This window comes from Lactuca saligna, chromosome 3, assembly GCF_052625555.1.
Source record: "Lactuca saligna cultivar CGN05327 chromosome 3, ASM5262555v1, whole genome shotgun sequence".
Taxonomy (NCBI): Eukaryota; Viridiplantae; Streptophyta; class Magnoliopsida; order Asterales; family Asteraceae; genus Lactuca; species Lactuca saligna.
Window position 1 is genome coordinate 93,511,131 of NC_136419.1, and position 15,039 is coordinate 93,526,169.

Below are 15,039 nucleotides of genomic sequence, written 5' to 3' on the forward strand. Positions count from 1 at the left end.
TAGATCGTTCAGATTCGTGAACGATTGAAAGCCTCTAGAGACCGACAGAAGGAGGAAACCTTTTGAATTCCAGGTAGGAGACCACATTCTATTGAGAGTCTCACCCTGGAAGGGCATGATACGCTTTGGATAGCATGGAAAGCTAAATCCAAGATATGTATGGCCTTTCAAGATTCTTGCTAGAATCGGCCCTGTAGCTTACAAACTTAATCTACCTCGTGAACTTAGTAACATACATTCTAATTTCCACGTCTCAAACTTGGAAAAGTGTCTATCCGACGAGACTCTTATAATCCCACTCGACGAGATAGAGATCAACGTGACCCTCAACTTCGTGGAATAACGTGTAGAGATTATGAACCTAGAGGTCAAGCAAACGAAGCAAAGTCGTATCCCGATAGTGAAGGTTCATTGGAATGCCAAACGGGACTGGAATTCACTTGGGAGCGCGAGGATCAGATGAAACTGAAATATCCTCATCTTTTTACTTATTTAATTGTAACTATTTATTTAATTAAACTCTAATTTCGAGACAAAATTCTCTTTACCGGGGGGATGATGTGACTACCTGAAATTTCTATCTTGTATAGACAATCAATTCAATCACATTCAGACTTATTTCTGCAAACTTTTAACATTGTTTTGAGTCTGTTTGCGTGTTTTTAATAATATTGCATTCAAGAATCAAGTGTTAGTAAGTATCTTCTAGGGTTAATGTGTAACAATCTAGTCTTAAACCCCATTATGAGGTGTTTACGGCCAAACTTCATGAGTTAGGGCCTTAAAGTCATCCATGGCCGTGAACTCATGCTATATGCCTGAGTTTACATCGTTTTTCATTATTTCTTTCCTTTCAAGTTCAAGAACTCCGATTCTCTCTTAAGTATCATCAAGTTCTTCATCTTAATCTTCCAAAAATGTAATAAATTCTTCCTTTGATTTGTTGTTACATCTCATTAACTAGTACAACCCTTTGATTTCATCCATGAAGTTTCTCCATTTTGATAGATCTTCAAGTGTTCTTCATTTCACCAAGAACACCAAGAAGACACACTAGTGTTTTTGGATATTAATCACCTTTACAAGCTTCTATATTGTATGTACTCTTACTTTAGCTTGTTATACGATTGAATCACTTAGTTTACACCTTTAAAACAACATGAAATCAAGATCAAAAGAGAGTTTACGGCCATGGAAATCTCCCTGGGCCGTAAACCCTAATTAAGGGTGCAAATGAGCCCTAATCTATTCCTATGGCTTGGAACCAAGTCTAGAACACTTGATTGTGACTTGTAAGACCTTAAAACACACATAAGTACAAATTACTATGAGTTTACTGCCATAAACTCATGGGGCCGTGAACTCATGGGGATGTTTACACTTGGGCGGTAAACTCCAAAGTGTGGCCCTACACCCTTTATATGAAACCCTATGTGGTTTAACACTTCAAAACAAGTGTTTAGTAGCCCCTAAGGTTGTGTCATTTCATGATTAGTTGTTATAAACATTAATTAGATGCATATATGTGTCATTATATGCTAAATAGGATCTGTGTGTGCTCAAGTCTTCACTTGACACTTAGCATCCTATACCGATCTTTCATTCACATCACTCACTATCTGGTGAGTTCATACCCCTTAACTTATCTTTTAAATGATTTTAAATGCTTTTATGGGGGAATACAAGTAGAAAACATGTTAGTTATATAATCTATCACATGTGATTTATAACTATGTTTCGAACAAAGGATTTCATATGCTTCAAACTGTGTTTCAAACAAATGATTTCTTATACTTTAAAACTGTATTATCAATCAAACTGCTTTTAAATCGTTTGATAAACTAACATCAAGTCATTAATATTTATTGTTAAACTATTTAAAATGTATTTCAAAACATATTTTAAACTTATATATATTGTCAAAAGAAGATCTATATAGGTATAGTTATACATATAGTGTTTAAAGGACTTAGGACTGCTAACTCGCTTTATTTATTTTTCCTTGTTTGGATGTGGACTTAGGGTATCGGTTATTTGTCCGAAGGTCATCTAAATATTATATATATATTATGTATACATATTCAGATATAAAAGTACTATCAGGCAGTTCAGTACCTTTGGGTAGCAAAGGTATACCTTCACTCATTCAAACTACAGAAACTACTAGTAAACTATAATAAGTATAGTTTAGAAGAATAGTATCATAGACAACTACTATAATAAAGAATACTATAACAGATAATACTAAACAGAGAATACCATAACAGAGTATATTATACAAAGGATACTACACAGAGAATACTATACATAGAATACTATTACTACAACAAGTATATTATAGCAACATTCAGAGATAACATAATGTGAGATACTACTTCATAACACATTGGCCATTTTGTTATGTCACGTTTTGTAACCAGAATCCCCTAGAGGGAGAGTATGAGTTTGCATATATATCTATTCTGGATTGGCTATCATACACCTTTGTTGTTCGCTAGAGTGAGATTTACAAGTCTATGGGTGCAAAATGTCATTTCTTCCGACGTCTTTCATTGTCGTGTTATATTGACTTTAGTATGGTAACAATCTTATCACATTTTTCCTTAATGAAACTGTTGGTTTTAAAGTAGTTATTACTTTAGTAATATAAAACTATATTTTGGTAATAATAGTCATACTTGGAAAAAAAAATCATTTTTATAGAGAAACAAACATACAAAATAGTTAGGTCTTGGTAGAAGACTACTTTTTATACTAGTAGAAAATATAGGATTTTATAGAGTTTTCAAGCATATACAAACATTTACATTATACATTAACAAAAATTTTCATCGAACTTATACAAACATTGACACTAAATACTTATGAACTCACCAGCTTAAATGTTGATCTACTCTTTCAAAATAACTTGTATTCTCAGGTCATCAGTAAATAGGTACCGATGGCAGGTTTTGAGAAGACGGAGCAAAATCAAGACTAATCTTTTATTTTGGATATTCATTTTTGGTGTCATATTACTATTTAAAGAACACACTTGTATGAAATTATACTATTAATGCAACGGATTGTGTTGATGCTTATTTACTACTTTGCATTGTGTATGATACTATACATGATGTCCTCCACCCTGAAACGTTTCTGCCGTTCAGGTTTTCGTGTGTGACAAAGGATCACAAACAAGTTGTGAATAACCATGCAAATTGACTTGGTACCCTTAATTTAATCACCTAATCGATGTGTCGGTTAACCACACGTGCTACACCGATCTATGATAAAATTTAAGTCACACTTTGCCACTCTTACTATTCCTTGTTACTGTGCCGGTTAACCACACACGCTCCAATAACGACTTAGTACACTACAAGGTGTCATTTCACGGGTTACCACCTGTAACGCCCGCAGATCCTGGCTAGTCAATTTAGAGACAATAAGCATCAAAAATGATTTTTTAATGGAAGATTATTTATAATGATGAATATTAACCAAGTTGTAGTATGTTACAAGGGTTCAATACATATGAAGATCTCGGAAATCCGAGTAATAACGAAGAATTCATGACCCGTCAAACTTTTTCGGCAAAACCGGCACAGCACTAGGAGACGTAAATAGTGAATTTATGATAGAAGACTTTTTAGCCTTAGTAATCTAAACAGAAGTCGTAGAATATGTTAAACTGAGAGCGTCCATAAAAAGAATGCCCAAATATGACTTTGTATGAGGAAGTTATGAATTGTCTAACATTTGGCATAATAATGCACGGCCCGAAACTCAAATTTTAGTTCGAGCTGTTTTTGGCCTAAGTAACCTGAATGAGAGTTGAATATCTCATTAATAGGAATTCAATGGTAAAAATACAGACAAAAGCAGAGTCCGTATGTAGAAGTTATGAATTTTACGCGGACATTTAACAGTATAATCTCCTCCTACTGTTAAATTTATGATCGGTCGAAAATTAGCCGACGGAGTCTAAATAAAAGTTTTAGATCTTGTTTTTACCTATGCGTGGATATAAAGAATGTCGAGAGTAGAGGTTGTATGTTAAAGATATGGACGAAACTTGGTCCCTACTCTTCGAGAGCGACAAATTCGATACATTTTTGTAAATCTAAGAAAGAATGAGAATTCACTGACGTCATCTAAATGAAAGTTGTAGTAATCGTAAATACCAACGTGTGGATATAAAGAACGTCAAAAATGGAGTTCATGTGAACAAATTACAAATTGTAATAGCATCTTTATGTATTAAAATAAATTATAAATCATATATACGTACACATATATATACAAATATATATATATATATATATATATATATATATCATTAAAAAGGTATCGATAATGCGGTTATTATAAGACTAGTGTTGAGTACTTTCGACATTAGTTTAGTATAAATATTGTTAAATCTTATTAAAATAGTATTATGAAGGGATGTTTAGCCGTTTATATAACTATAAGGTCATTAAGTAATTATGGAGTGTAGTTTTCGTAAATTCAATTACAATAAATAAGAGGCGTGGGATCTCATATTTCTTGCACCATTCTATTGATTCAAGAGTCTTTCTTTTCTTATCCTCCGAGCATTTTAGTCCATCGTGATTCGACTTCTCTTTGTGTAGTTTTAGTATAGTAAGGTGAGCGCTGAAGCGCTGCACGAATCTTTCTTAGAAAGATTTAGCGACAAAGTTCCGCCCCTGCAGAGCCCGACTGCTAGCTAAAACCACCTTGTAAGTAAGTTATGCTTACCCAATTTTAATATAGTTTATATTTAAACTTAGTATTGTTCTTATTAACTTATAATAAATACTTGAGCTATTATTATATAAGTGTCGTTATAATATCTATTTAACTACTCGCGGTACGGGGAATCTAGTTTAATGGGCCGCATAGGGTTGTTGATTTCAGAAGTGCTAATGCCAAAATGGTCTTGCCCTTCGGTATTTTATGTCTAGCCCCTGTCTGTACATAGTGGTTGGAAATTATTGTTTAAACGCTTATATAATAATAATAATAATAATAATAATAATAATAATAATAATAATTATTATAATAATAATAATAATAATAATAATAATAATAATTAGTGACGGTAAATATTAGACTAAATCTAGTGGTAATAATACTAGGTTTCGTCGAAGGAACTTATTTTAAAGTAAACGAAGCATTGTCCGAGTACCAAGTCACCACCTTATCAAGTGAGTGCATGGTCCCTTTCATCTTACACATAGATATGAAGTATTTTATATAAACTACGTGCTATGTGTGCATATTATCTATATGATTTCTACCTATGTTGGATGAATGATTTTAAACAAGTTTTATATGATTTAAACTGTATATGTATCTATATATACATAATATGTTGGGTAAAACATGGGTAGATGAAATATGAGTTGGATGATGAGTTGATAGGCGATATAGACCATGAGGTAAGGGTGAGGGTGGACGATGTGAGAAGCCTTGTTGCCAAATGATGGCCCCGTCATCTAGCATAGTATGAATGACAACCACAGACTATTCTTGACAGTCAAGTGGAACACTAGCAGGCTCACAACCTGTAGGTGTTGTGAATGATGTGTTCACCCGGTGTACTCTAAACCTTGGCGATCATGCAGACTTGATGCCTAAACCCTGGTGACTTTGAAGACTTAGTGCCTAAACCTTGGCGATCATCCAGACTTTATGCCTAATCCCTGGCGACAATGCAGACTTAGAGCCTATTGTGTAAACCATGACAATGATGGACTTCATGCTGATTCCTTAGGGTGATCCTTAAGAATCAATGAACGAGGAATAGATGATTCTTAGGGTAGATCCTTAAGAGTAAAGAAGATAATGTGGATGGGTAATTGGGTTGATTGTTTGATGTTTAAACATAATAATTATATTATTATGGGTTGAAAACCCTATGTAATCACCAGGTTTCCTAACCTGGCCTACTCAGTTGATTTATATCACAGGTGTTGATATGAAGCCACATTACATTGAGAGATTAAAGAGATATAAATCCCTAGTGATAATGAATGTAAGTTATGTTTTTGCTTATGTTTTTGTATTGACGATTGCATCCCAAATGTTTTAAAATGAATAAAAATACTTTTCTTCAGAAATGCTTTAATAACGTATTTATCATGTTTTACTAGGAACAAATTCCACAACATTTTTATTAAACGAGGTAGTCTGATTTTTATAAAGCATAAACAAAATCCGTCTTTTCTGGCCTTGAAAATGGGGATGTCACAGCACCTATTTCACATTTTCCTAAAGTAAGTAAGATTGGGAATTAATAAAGGTTTAGTTACTTTATAATTTCATTATACTTTTAATGAGGATTAAGGTCCTATGCTACCCGTTTGGCTAATGACCCTCCACCAATCAAGGAATCGGTGGGTCAGAGTGGACACTCATTAAAACGCCATTTTATAGGCAGTAAGCTTATACCCCGCTTATAAACCGGCTTTGTAAATCAGGCCTACTAACAGTAAGACTTACTTATTCTTATACATAGATACATATATATATATATATATATATATATATATATATATATATATATATAATTAAACGTTTGATATTATAGAAGTATATGGGTTGAATTTAAACTTTTAAAATTTTAAGGTTCAATTTGGAATTAAAGTATTAATGTGTGAAACTTTACAAATTCCAAACTTGAGGGCAAGTTTTGAAACTATTCAAGATGTTTCAACTTCATAACTTATGAGTTAATGGTTTATTAAAATGAGTGACCTTTCATTTTATGTAACCTATTTATTTTAATATGGACTTTAAAAGAGTAACTTTTTGTAATCCATAACTTGAGAACAAATTATGGATTCCAATAAAACACATAATTGATCAAGAATTAATCATTACACAATTCATCAAATAATTCCTATGATCTAACAACTCATAAGAACATGAATATTCATATCAAAATTTCAAGAATCATATTAACATATATAAAACATGGAATTTTGATATTAGCCATTGTAAATTGATTAACACAACTATTACACCATCTAAATCAAGTTTTCAAACACCAAAACAGTTTAGGGTAATCTTTCTAGTCCATTTCCAGCAGCAAAAATCGAAAATCTGCACTCAGGGGCTCCTAGGCGTCGAGTGCAAGAACCTACTCAACGAGTACGATGAATTATTACATGGACTCGTCGAGTCCCCCCCCCCCCCCATGGACTCGACGATTTCAAGCAACAGATAGCCGATTTTTTAGTTTTTTCAAGAATTTGTGTCACACCCCAAAACCGGAACGGCGGAAACGTTCGGGGGTGGAGGATGTCATGTCAAGTATCACGAGATATGTATATGGTAAGCAAGTAATGAACAACCATTTCATTTAGAAAGAAAGTTTTTACAATGTGTGTTTTCACAAAACATAGAAGTCATAAACAAATAACTAAAAAAGACTTGAAGCTATAATGCTCCATCTTCTGATGTCCTAGCACGAGCACCTGTCTAATAGTCTCCTGAGAATACAAGTTATTTGAAAGAGTTGATCAGCAATTAAGCTGGTTAGCTCATATGATTTTAGTGATGTGAGTAACTTGTAAAATGTGGTTGAAAATGTATATGCACAAGTGATGTAAGTTATAAGTTCTGTTTTGAAAAGTTCGCCGGTTCATCTACAAAATCCTATATTTCCTACTTTAATGGAAGTTAAGTAAAATGACACTACAAGCCTTTCTATGCATACTAAGTGGGTACAAGTTATATATACTTAGATTAAATAAACAATCGAATGTGTGCATCTGCCTTAAACTTACAACCCAGCGGGGAACAGCAAGTAAGGCGGATAGCATACATTCCATTGGTTGTTAGATCGTTGTCATATATAACCTTGGTGTATTCACGTGTTACTCATGGAGTTATTTGTAATGGTTCCTTTATATCTAATGGAGAGTTCTTTTAAGAAAACCTATATTTCTTATAGTAAACTAATGACTATGGTGATTACTTTTATAATAGCTTTGTTTATACTGCTATATATAATCTGATATCGGGTAGATAGTTAATTGGGGGAATCTGCCCTAAGCCTACAATCCAACGGGAACAAGACGTCGGGGGAAAACACACATTTAGCTATCTATTGGATATTAGTTATATATATAAACATGGTGTATAAAATAAGGTGTTATAGAGTTAACTCACCTAAAGTCTCTAAAACTATACTGGCTTAATAAAATGGATTAAGCCCTTTTCTGGGAAATCTCTAGTTTTATATACCAACAACTGACTTTGATAAGTAAGTTTTGTACTAGAATAAATGTGTGTTGACTCTGTGTCCTATGACCTGATCCATACCTGGTATCCTTATGATGACTTAATGTATACTAAGCATAGATATATATAGATTCGGATAGATAATAGATTGAGTGACCTCGGTGCAAGCCCACATCCAATGGGAACAGGAGTTACAGCGAAGAGCACACATCCTATTAGCTATCATAATCTAGTAGAATATATATCCTATAGCGTATACATTAAGGAATCATAAAGTTAGCATCATGATCCTAACCTTTAATCATAGCCTTCTACCAAGTCATCTTCTGGTATGACTTAAACCCTACTGTTCCTTTGTCAAATGTAGAAGTATATTCTCCCTAGTTTATAACTATCTTGACTAGAAAATAGATCAACTTTCAAGTGGTACCGAAAGTTTATGAAAGTAATGGGAGAAGTAAGTACAAAAATGTCGTTTATAATGACATGCGGATGTACTAATAACCTAAAAACATATTTGTTTTATTACGGTCATAATGTGAAAGCTAGAACCCCTACTAAACGCTCTCAATGTAAAGAGATTAAGGGAACCAAACGTGACCCCAACAATTCATTGCAAGTCGTGTAATTCACATTAAAGTTATATGATCATGATTACCCAATATAACTATCACTAATGTGTTAGTGATTGATTGGTATAATTACATCTTGTTTGTGTGGTCTCATGCTATAGCAACCTAACTTGTTTGTTATGTTATGTTTTGGGATTGTTTGATTCTGTTCACTGTTTCATCTGTTCTGCTATTGTTTGATTCTCTTCATTGTTTGTTCTGTTCTGGTATTGATTCCTTGTATGCTTCATTGTACTAGAAGTAATGAATAGCATTCTTCTAAACTATCCCTATAATAGTTTACTAATGCTCTACTTGGACTGTTACTGAAAAGACTCATTTCTCTACTAAGTTATGCTTTTAATTTACAAATGGAGTTTTGTATAACTATCAAGTAACATAACTTTAACCGAGTTTTGAAATGTTTTGACAACTTATAATTAACATAAGTAACATTTTGAAAGATGTTTAACAACAAACATTTACACAATTATCCTTGTGCTCAACCTATATTCTCCCCTTTAAAACAATTAAAATAGTTAAAAGATTCATTACGGGGTATGAACTCACCTGATGTGGGTGATTCAATCGGGTATGCGCGTACAGATGAGAAGTTCCACGAATGAAGTTCTGTGACACAATAAGTCCTAACTGACATATAAGGACACATATTGACATGAATATAGTGTTTATAAACTACTATATGAAAGGAAACACCTTCCGTGACTAGGAAACACCTTGACCAAGTGTCCGAATCACATGTGATTCAACAAAGGAAGGTAGAATGGCACTCACATGAGTTTACTACCATGGGTTTACAGCCCAAGGGATTTTACAGCCGTAAACTCATGGTTACTCATGGGTAAGTGCAAATTTGAAGGCTAGGGGATGATTTAGGGACATTAGCTCTACCCTAGGTTGAGGAAAACCACATTCTTTGGAGTTTTTGAGGTTTTTACGGCCCTAATGAGTTTACAACCATAAAATCATGGTCATTTATGTTTATTAGGGTTGTTTAGGGTCCTAAAGGTCATAAAGAAGCATCCTAAATTCAATTCTAAGCCTTAGGAAGTGTTTGTGGCATCAAAACAACCCTTACTCGAGTTTTCGGCCCTTGGGCCATTTTGGATTGAGTTTGCAGCCGTAATCACCTATGGGTGATGGTATTTTGATTGTTTTCAGTCCTAAATACATCAAGGTAAAGTGCTAGGCTAGTCTCTTCGCTTAAGGAAGGCATTTAGGGCATTTTGGCACCATAAAATGGAATTCACGGCCCACGAAGATCCTTGGCCGTGAACTCACTTCTAGCCCTTGTTTCATAATGATTTTAAGGCCTAGACATGTCAAGGGTAGTTCCATGTTCGATTCCATGGTATATAGGGGCATAAGGCACACTTTTGGCCGCAAATTTAGTGTTCACGGTCCAAGAGGATCTTGGGCTATGAACACCCTTTTCTTGGGTTTTATAGATGATTTATGATAGCTTATTTTATTTCCCTATTTTTATTAGTTTATTTTAGATTTTTAGATCTTTTCATCATTAATGCATTGTATTTTATTTATTTTTCTTTAGTATGGATCGTACCGGGTGCTTGTTATGTTGCATAAGATATTTTGTAGGTTTTTCGGTGCTTGTTGCGGTTGCGGGTTGATTGGAGACGGGCTTAGTGGGCTCCCGAGGCATTATTGGGCTTGGCGGAATCAAAGAGGAAGAATTGTGCTTTGAAAGTTATTGACTTGGATTATTTGGGCTTGTGAAGATGGATCACAAAATTCAAATTTTGGGCTTGGAGCATTCATTTGGTGGCTAAATGATGATTGGTGCATTTCAAATTACATGGACAAGGAGGGGGGACCAAAGGAATCTTTGGTAGTGGAAGGGTGGAGTGGCTTGGTGGACCAATAGCATTACCGCAACATTTGCGCGGGTGGAATTTCCGTCGCGCGGGTACCCGCGCAACTGCCCAGTTTGGGCATTTTGGTCATTTGGCTTGCCATAACCCTTGGGGATCAGATCTAGAGGCTCATTCACGATTTTCCACCATTGGAGACCTGCAAGAGGCGATTTTGGGAGCTAGAGATCATTTCCTTTCATCTTTCCAAATCTTAGGTAGTTTCTTTATGCAATTAGATTATTGTTCTTGTTACTTTGTTGCCATGAGCGGCTAATACTCTTATTTGGTTGACATTGGCTGAAAACCAATGAATGTTTGAGGGTTTTGAAGGATTTATGTTGATTATCAATTTATTCCATGTTTATGATTCTAGTTTGCAATTCTTATGCTTATTTGATACTTTGATCATGAGCTTAGTATTTGATTGAGCAATAGTTGATTTATTTCATTGATTTTGCATTGGATCATTGAATTTATCTAGAACAAGGGCTTTATGATGGTAGAAATCATCTCTAGCTTATGAATCATATCTCCTTTATGGATGTGTAAGCATTTGACATCCTCTAGGAATTAGAGATTCCTTCATTCTTAAGGCTAATTGATTTTTTGGGATTAATTACTTCAGTTGACCCTTGATGTTAATTAAGAAGGTGTGTTGTGGGCTTCCCCAACCTCCATACTACCTATGAGGAATCTTGGCATATCATGCTTCATGATTGCTATAACCAATTTGGGATGAGGGATAAGCTTTGTATTAGATCCTAATGATAAACACACAAATGTTCATTGTGTTGAATTGCCTTAGTTAACCAATTATTCACAATCTTTGAGCATCTCATCAACTTGCTTAATTGCAAGGTTTTTAGTTATTCAAGTATTTTAGTTTTCAAGTAATCAAACACCCCCCCCCCCCCCTTTTTATTTTAATTGTAGTTAGTTAGTTTAATTTCACTAGTTCTATAGAATTGCATTGGTGATTGAATACAACCATTTCCCCGAGGATCGATACCCCTTTTTACCATTATATTACGTTTATTTAGCAATCAAAGGGTGTAATTTGCTTGGTGGGCTTGACAATCCCGACCAAGTTTTGGCGCCGTTGCCGGGGAAATTGGTTTTTGTTATTTGATTGTTTATGCCTAGGTCTACAAGAACCGGTGAACTACTCTACAATCCGAAAATTGAAAGAGAAGCAAAAAGGTTGAAAAAAGTTAGCAAAACAAGAAAAGCAACAACAACTAGTTCAAGCTTCTTCCTCTTCTCTACTAATCAACATAGAAGATCAAGTTCATACTTCAAGTGATACCGACACCGAACCGAGTTCTCCAATTGTTGGTCATTCCTTTGAAGACATTCCGTTTGAAAACCACATAGCCATGAATCACACTCCACCTCATAATCCCAACCCAAACCCAATCAATCAAGATGCCAATACCCCACCCCATCAACCAAGACAACAACCACAAGAACCTCTCATTGATATGCCACCTTGGAATCAAGCCCCTCCTCAAAACCAACCCAATTATCAACCACAACCACAACTACAAAACCAACACTTCCACCAAAACAACCAACCTCAAAACAATGCTTTTCAAGTTCAACAAGTACGTTACCCAAATCAACCTAATTACCAACCCCCTCCAATGTACCAAAACCCAATGTACCCATAACAACAACCTCCTTACAACCAATACCCTAACTACCAACCTTATCCACCACCAATATACAATCCCCAACAATACCCATATCCACCTTACCAACAACCACCCAATTACATGCAACAATATCCCAATAACCCCAATCCACCCAATCCTCCTCAAGAGTTGACACTTAGACAAATGATGGAAACGGATGTTACTCATACACCTCTTGCTATTGTTTATCCCGCAAACCGCCGAGGGATTGAATTGAAGTCAAGTTTCATCCATCAACTTACCAAGTTCCATGGGTTGGATAGAGAAGATCCTCAAAATCATTTGAAGTCCTTTCATATGATATGTGTTAGCATGTTGCCCGACAATGTGACATTGGATGATTTCAAGTTAACCGCATTCCCGCTCACCTTGGAAGACAAAGCTAGAGAGTGGTTATTCAACTTACCACCCGGATCTATTCACACATGGGAAGAGTTACTCAAGGCCTTCAATAGCAAATTCTATTCCACCTCCCGGATATCAAGCCAACGAAGTGACATTTTGGGGAATCGTCAAGGGGAAAATGAAACATTTCATGATTTTTGGGAGTGCTTCAATAATTTGTGTACGGGTTGTTCTCAACACAATATACCCGAACAACTACTTCTTCAACAATTTTATGAGGGTATGAATGAAAAAGATCGGAGGATGATTGATGCTTCAAGTGGTGGTGACATCTTCAACAAAACCCCTCACGAGATCCGATTACTTTTTGGTACCATTTCTCAAAATCAAAGGAATTTTGGGACTCGAAATGACATAAAGAGAAATTCTACACAAGTGGTTGGTGAAGTTAGCAACACTCAAAATTTGGAATCAAAGCTCTTGGATTTGACTAATTTGTTAAGTCAAATGGTGGTGGGAAGTGGTCAACAATTGATGGTATGTGGTATTTGTGCAATGACAGGTCATTATACGGATAAGTGTCCCACACTTGGAAGTGAACCGGAAGATGTGAATGCAATGGGCGGATATCAGGATCAACCAAGACCCATGGGATTTCAAAACAATTTCAACCCAAATTGGAGGAATAACCAAAACAACTCTTATCCACCAAAGCAAAATCCACCAAATCTTTTGATAAGACCTCAACATCCACAATACCCCTCTCAAAAACCTACATATCCACAAACTTCTTATAACTCTCCAAATTACCAACAACCTCCACAACAAGGCCAATCAAGTGGTAACCATCAAATGAGCCTTCAAGAACTCGTTACTTCTCTTGCTCAAAGCCAAAGCCAGTTTCAACAAGAGACCAAGAATACCTTCTCAAACATTCAAGCACAAATTGGAGACTTGGCAACCGCTCTCAACAAGATAGAACAAAGGGGTAAACTTCCATCACAAACCGAGAAGAACCCCAATGTGAATGCCATCACCTTGCGAAGTGGGAAAACACTTGGAGAAATTCAACCTAAAAGAGTTTCAAGAGAAGAAGAAGATGAAGTGATCATAGTGGAACCTCCAAAAGTTGTGGTTCCTCCAAAAGAATCGGTTGTGCCAAATGTTGATCAACCCGACCCTTCCAACAAATCCACCAAACCATTGGTCATACCACCACCTTTTCCATCCCATTTGGCTTCCTCAAAGAAACAAGAAGAAGAGCAAGCGTTTCTTGAGACTTTCCGCAAAGTTCAACTCAACATTTCACTATTGGATGCTATTAAGCAAATCCCACGTTACGCCAAATTTCTTAAGGATTTGTGCACCAACAAGAGAATATTCAAGACAAATGAGAAGATTCAAGTAAATGCAAATGTATTCGCGGTCATCCAAAAGAAGCTTCCACCCAAATGCAAAGACCCGGGAATGTTTGCTATACCTTGTACCATTGGTGATTTACATGTTGAAAGTGCCATGCTAGATCTTGGAGCCTCAATCAACGTCATGCCATACTCGGTTTTTCAATCTCTCAATGTTTGACCTTTGGAAGAAACTGGAGTTATTATTCAATTAGCGGACAAGTCAAGTGTATTTCCAAGAGGCATGTTGGAGGATATACTCGTTCAAGTTAATCAACTAGTATTTCCTGCGGATTTCTATGTCATTGATCTTGAAGAAAAGACTCCTTCCAAGTCATCTATGATTCTCCTTGGAAGACCCTTCATGAATACCGCTCACACGATTATTGATGTCCACAATGGGAAGATCACCATGGAGTTTGATGGCGAGACCATTCACTTCAACATCTTCGAAGCAATGAGATATCCTAGCAATATATCTCCATTGTATCGAGTTGATGTGATTGAGCCAATCACCCAACAATTATTCGAGTTATCAAATGGGGATCTTTTGAAGATGGTGCTTAACATGAGTCTTGAAGGTGAAAGTTTGAAGAATACCTTGGATATGTATACATTGGATTCCGAAGTCGAAAATATTGTGAAGGCTTTAGAAATTACTAATTCCACAAAGAAGGATGTTTCTCAAGTTGCATTATCTCATTCTCCAATCAAGATGCCACCTTCCATAATCCAACCACCCACACTTGAGTTGAAAGCTTTACCTATCCATTTGAAATATGCTTATCTAGGTCAAGATGGGAATTTACCGGTGATTATCTCTTCTCAATTGAAAGACTTTGAAGAAAACCAATTAATT

The 15,039-nt window shown here is 35.5% G+C and overlaps 1 protein-coding gene across 1 annotated transcript; it reads left to right on the forward strand.

Moving 5' to 3' along the window:
• The first annotated feature begins 13,062 nt into the window (after positions 1-13,062).
• Positions 13,063-14,361, forward strand: LOC145035787 (uncharacterized). The gene has a single exon (XM_078984297.1). It carries the CDS (start codon positions 13,063-13,065, stop codon positions 14,359-14,361), a length of 1,299 nt encoding a protein of 432 aa, XP_078840423.1.
• Positions 14,362-15,039: the final 678 nt, after the last annotated feature.

Bases quoted from the DNA above. Each gene is read 5' to 3' on its own strand.
- LOC145035787 (XM_078984297.1), top strand. From the start codon at position 13,063: ATGAATGAAAAAGATCGGAGGATGATTGATGCTTCAAGTGGTGGTGAC.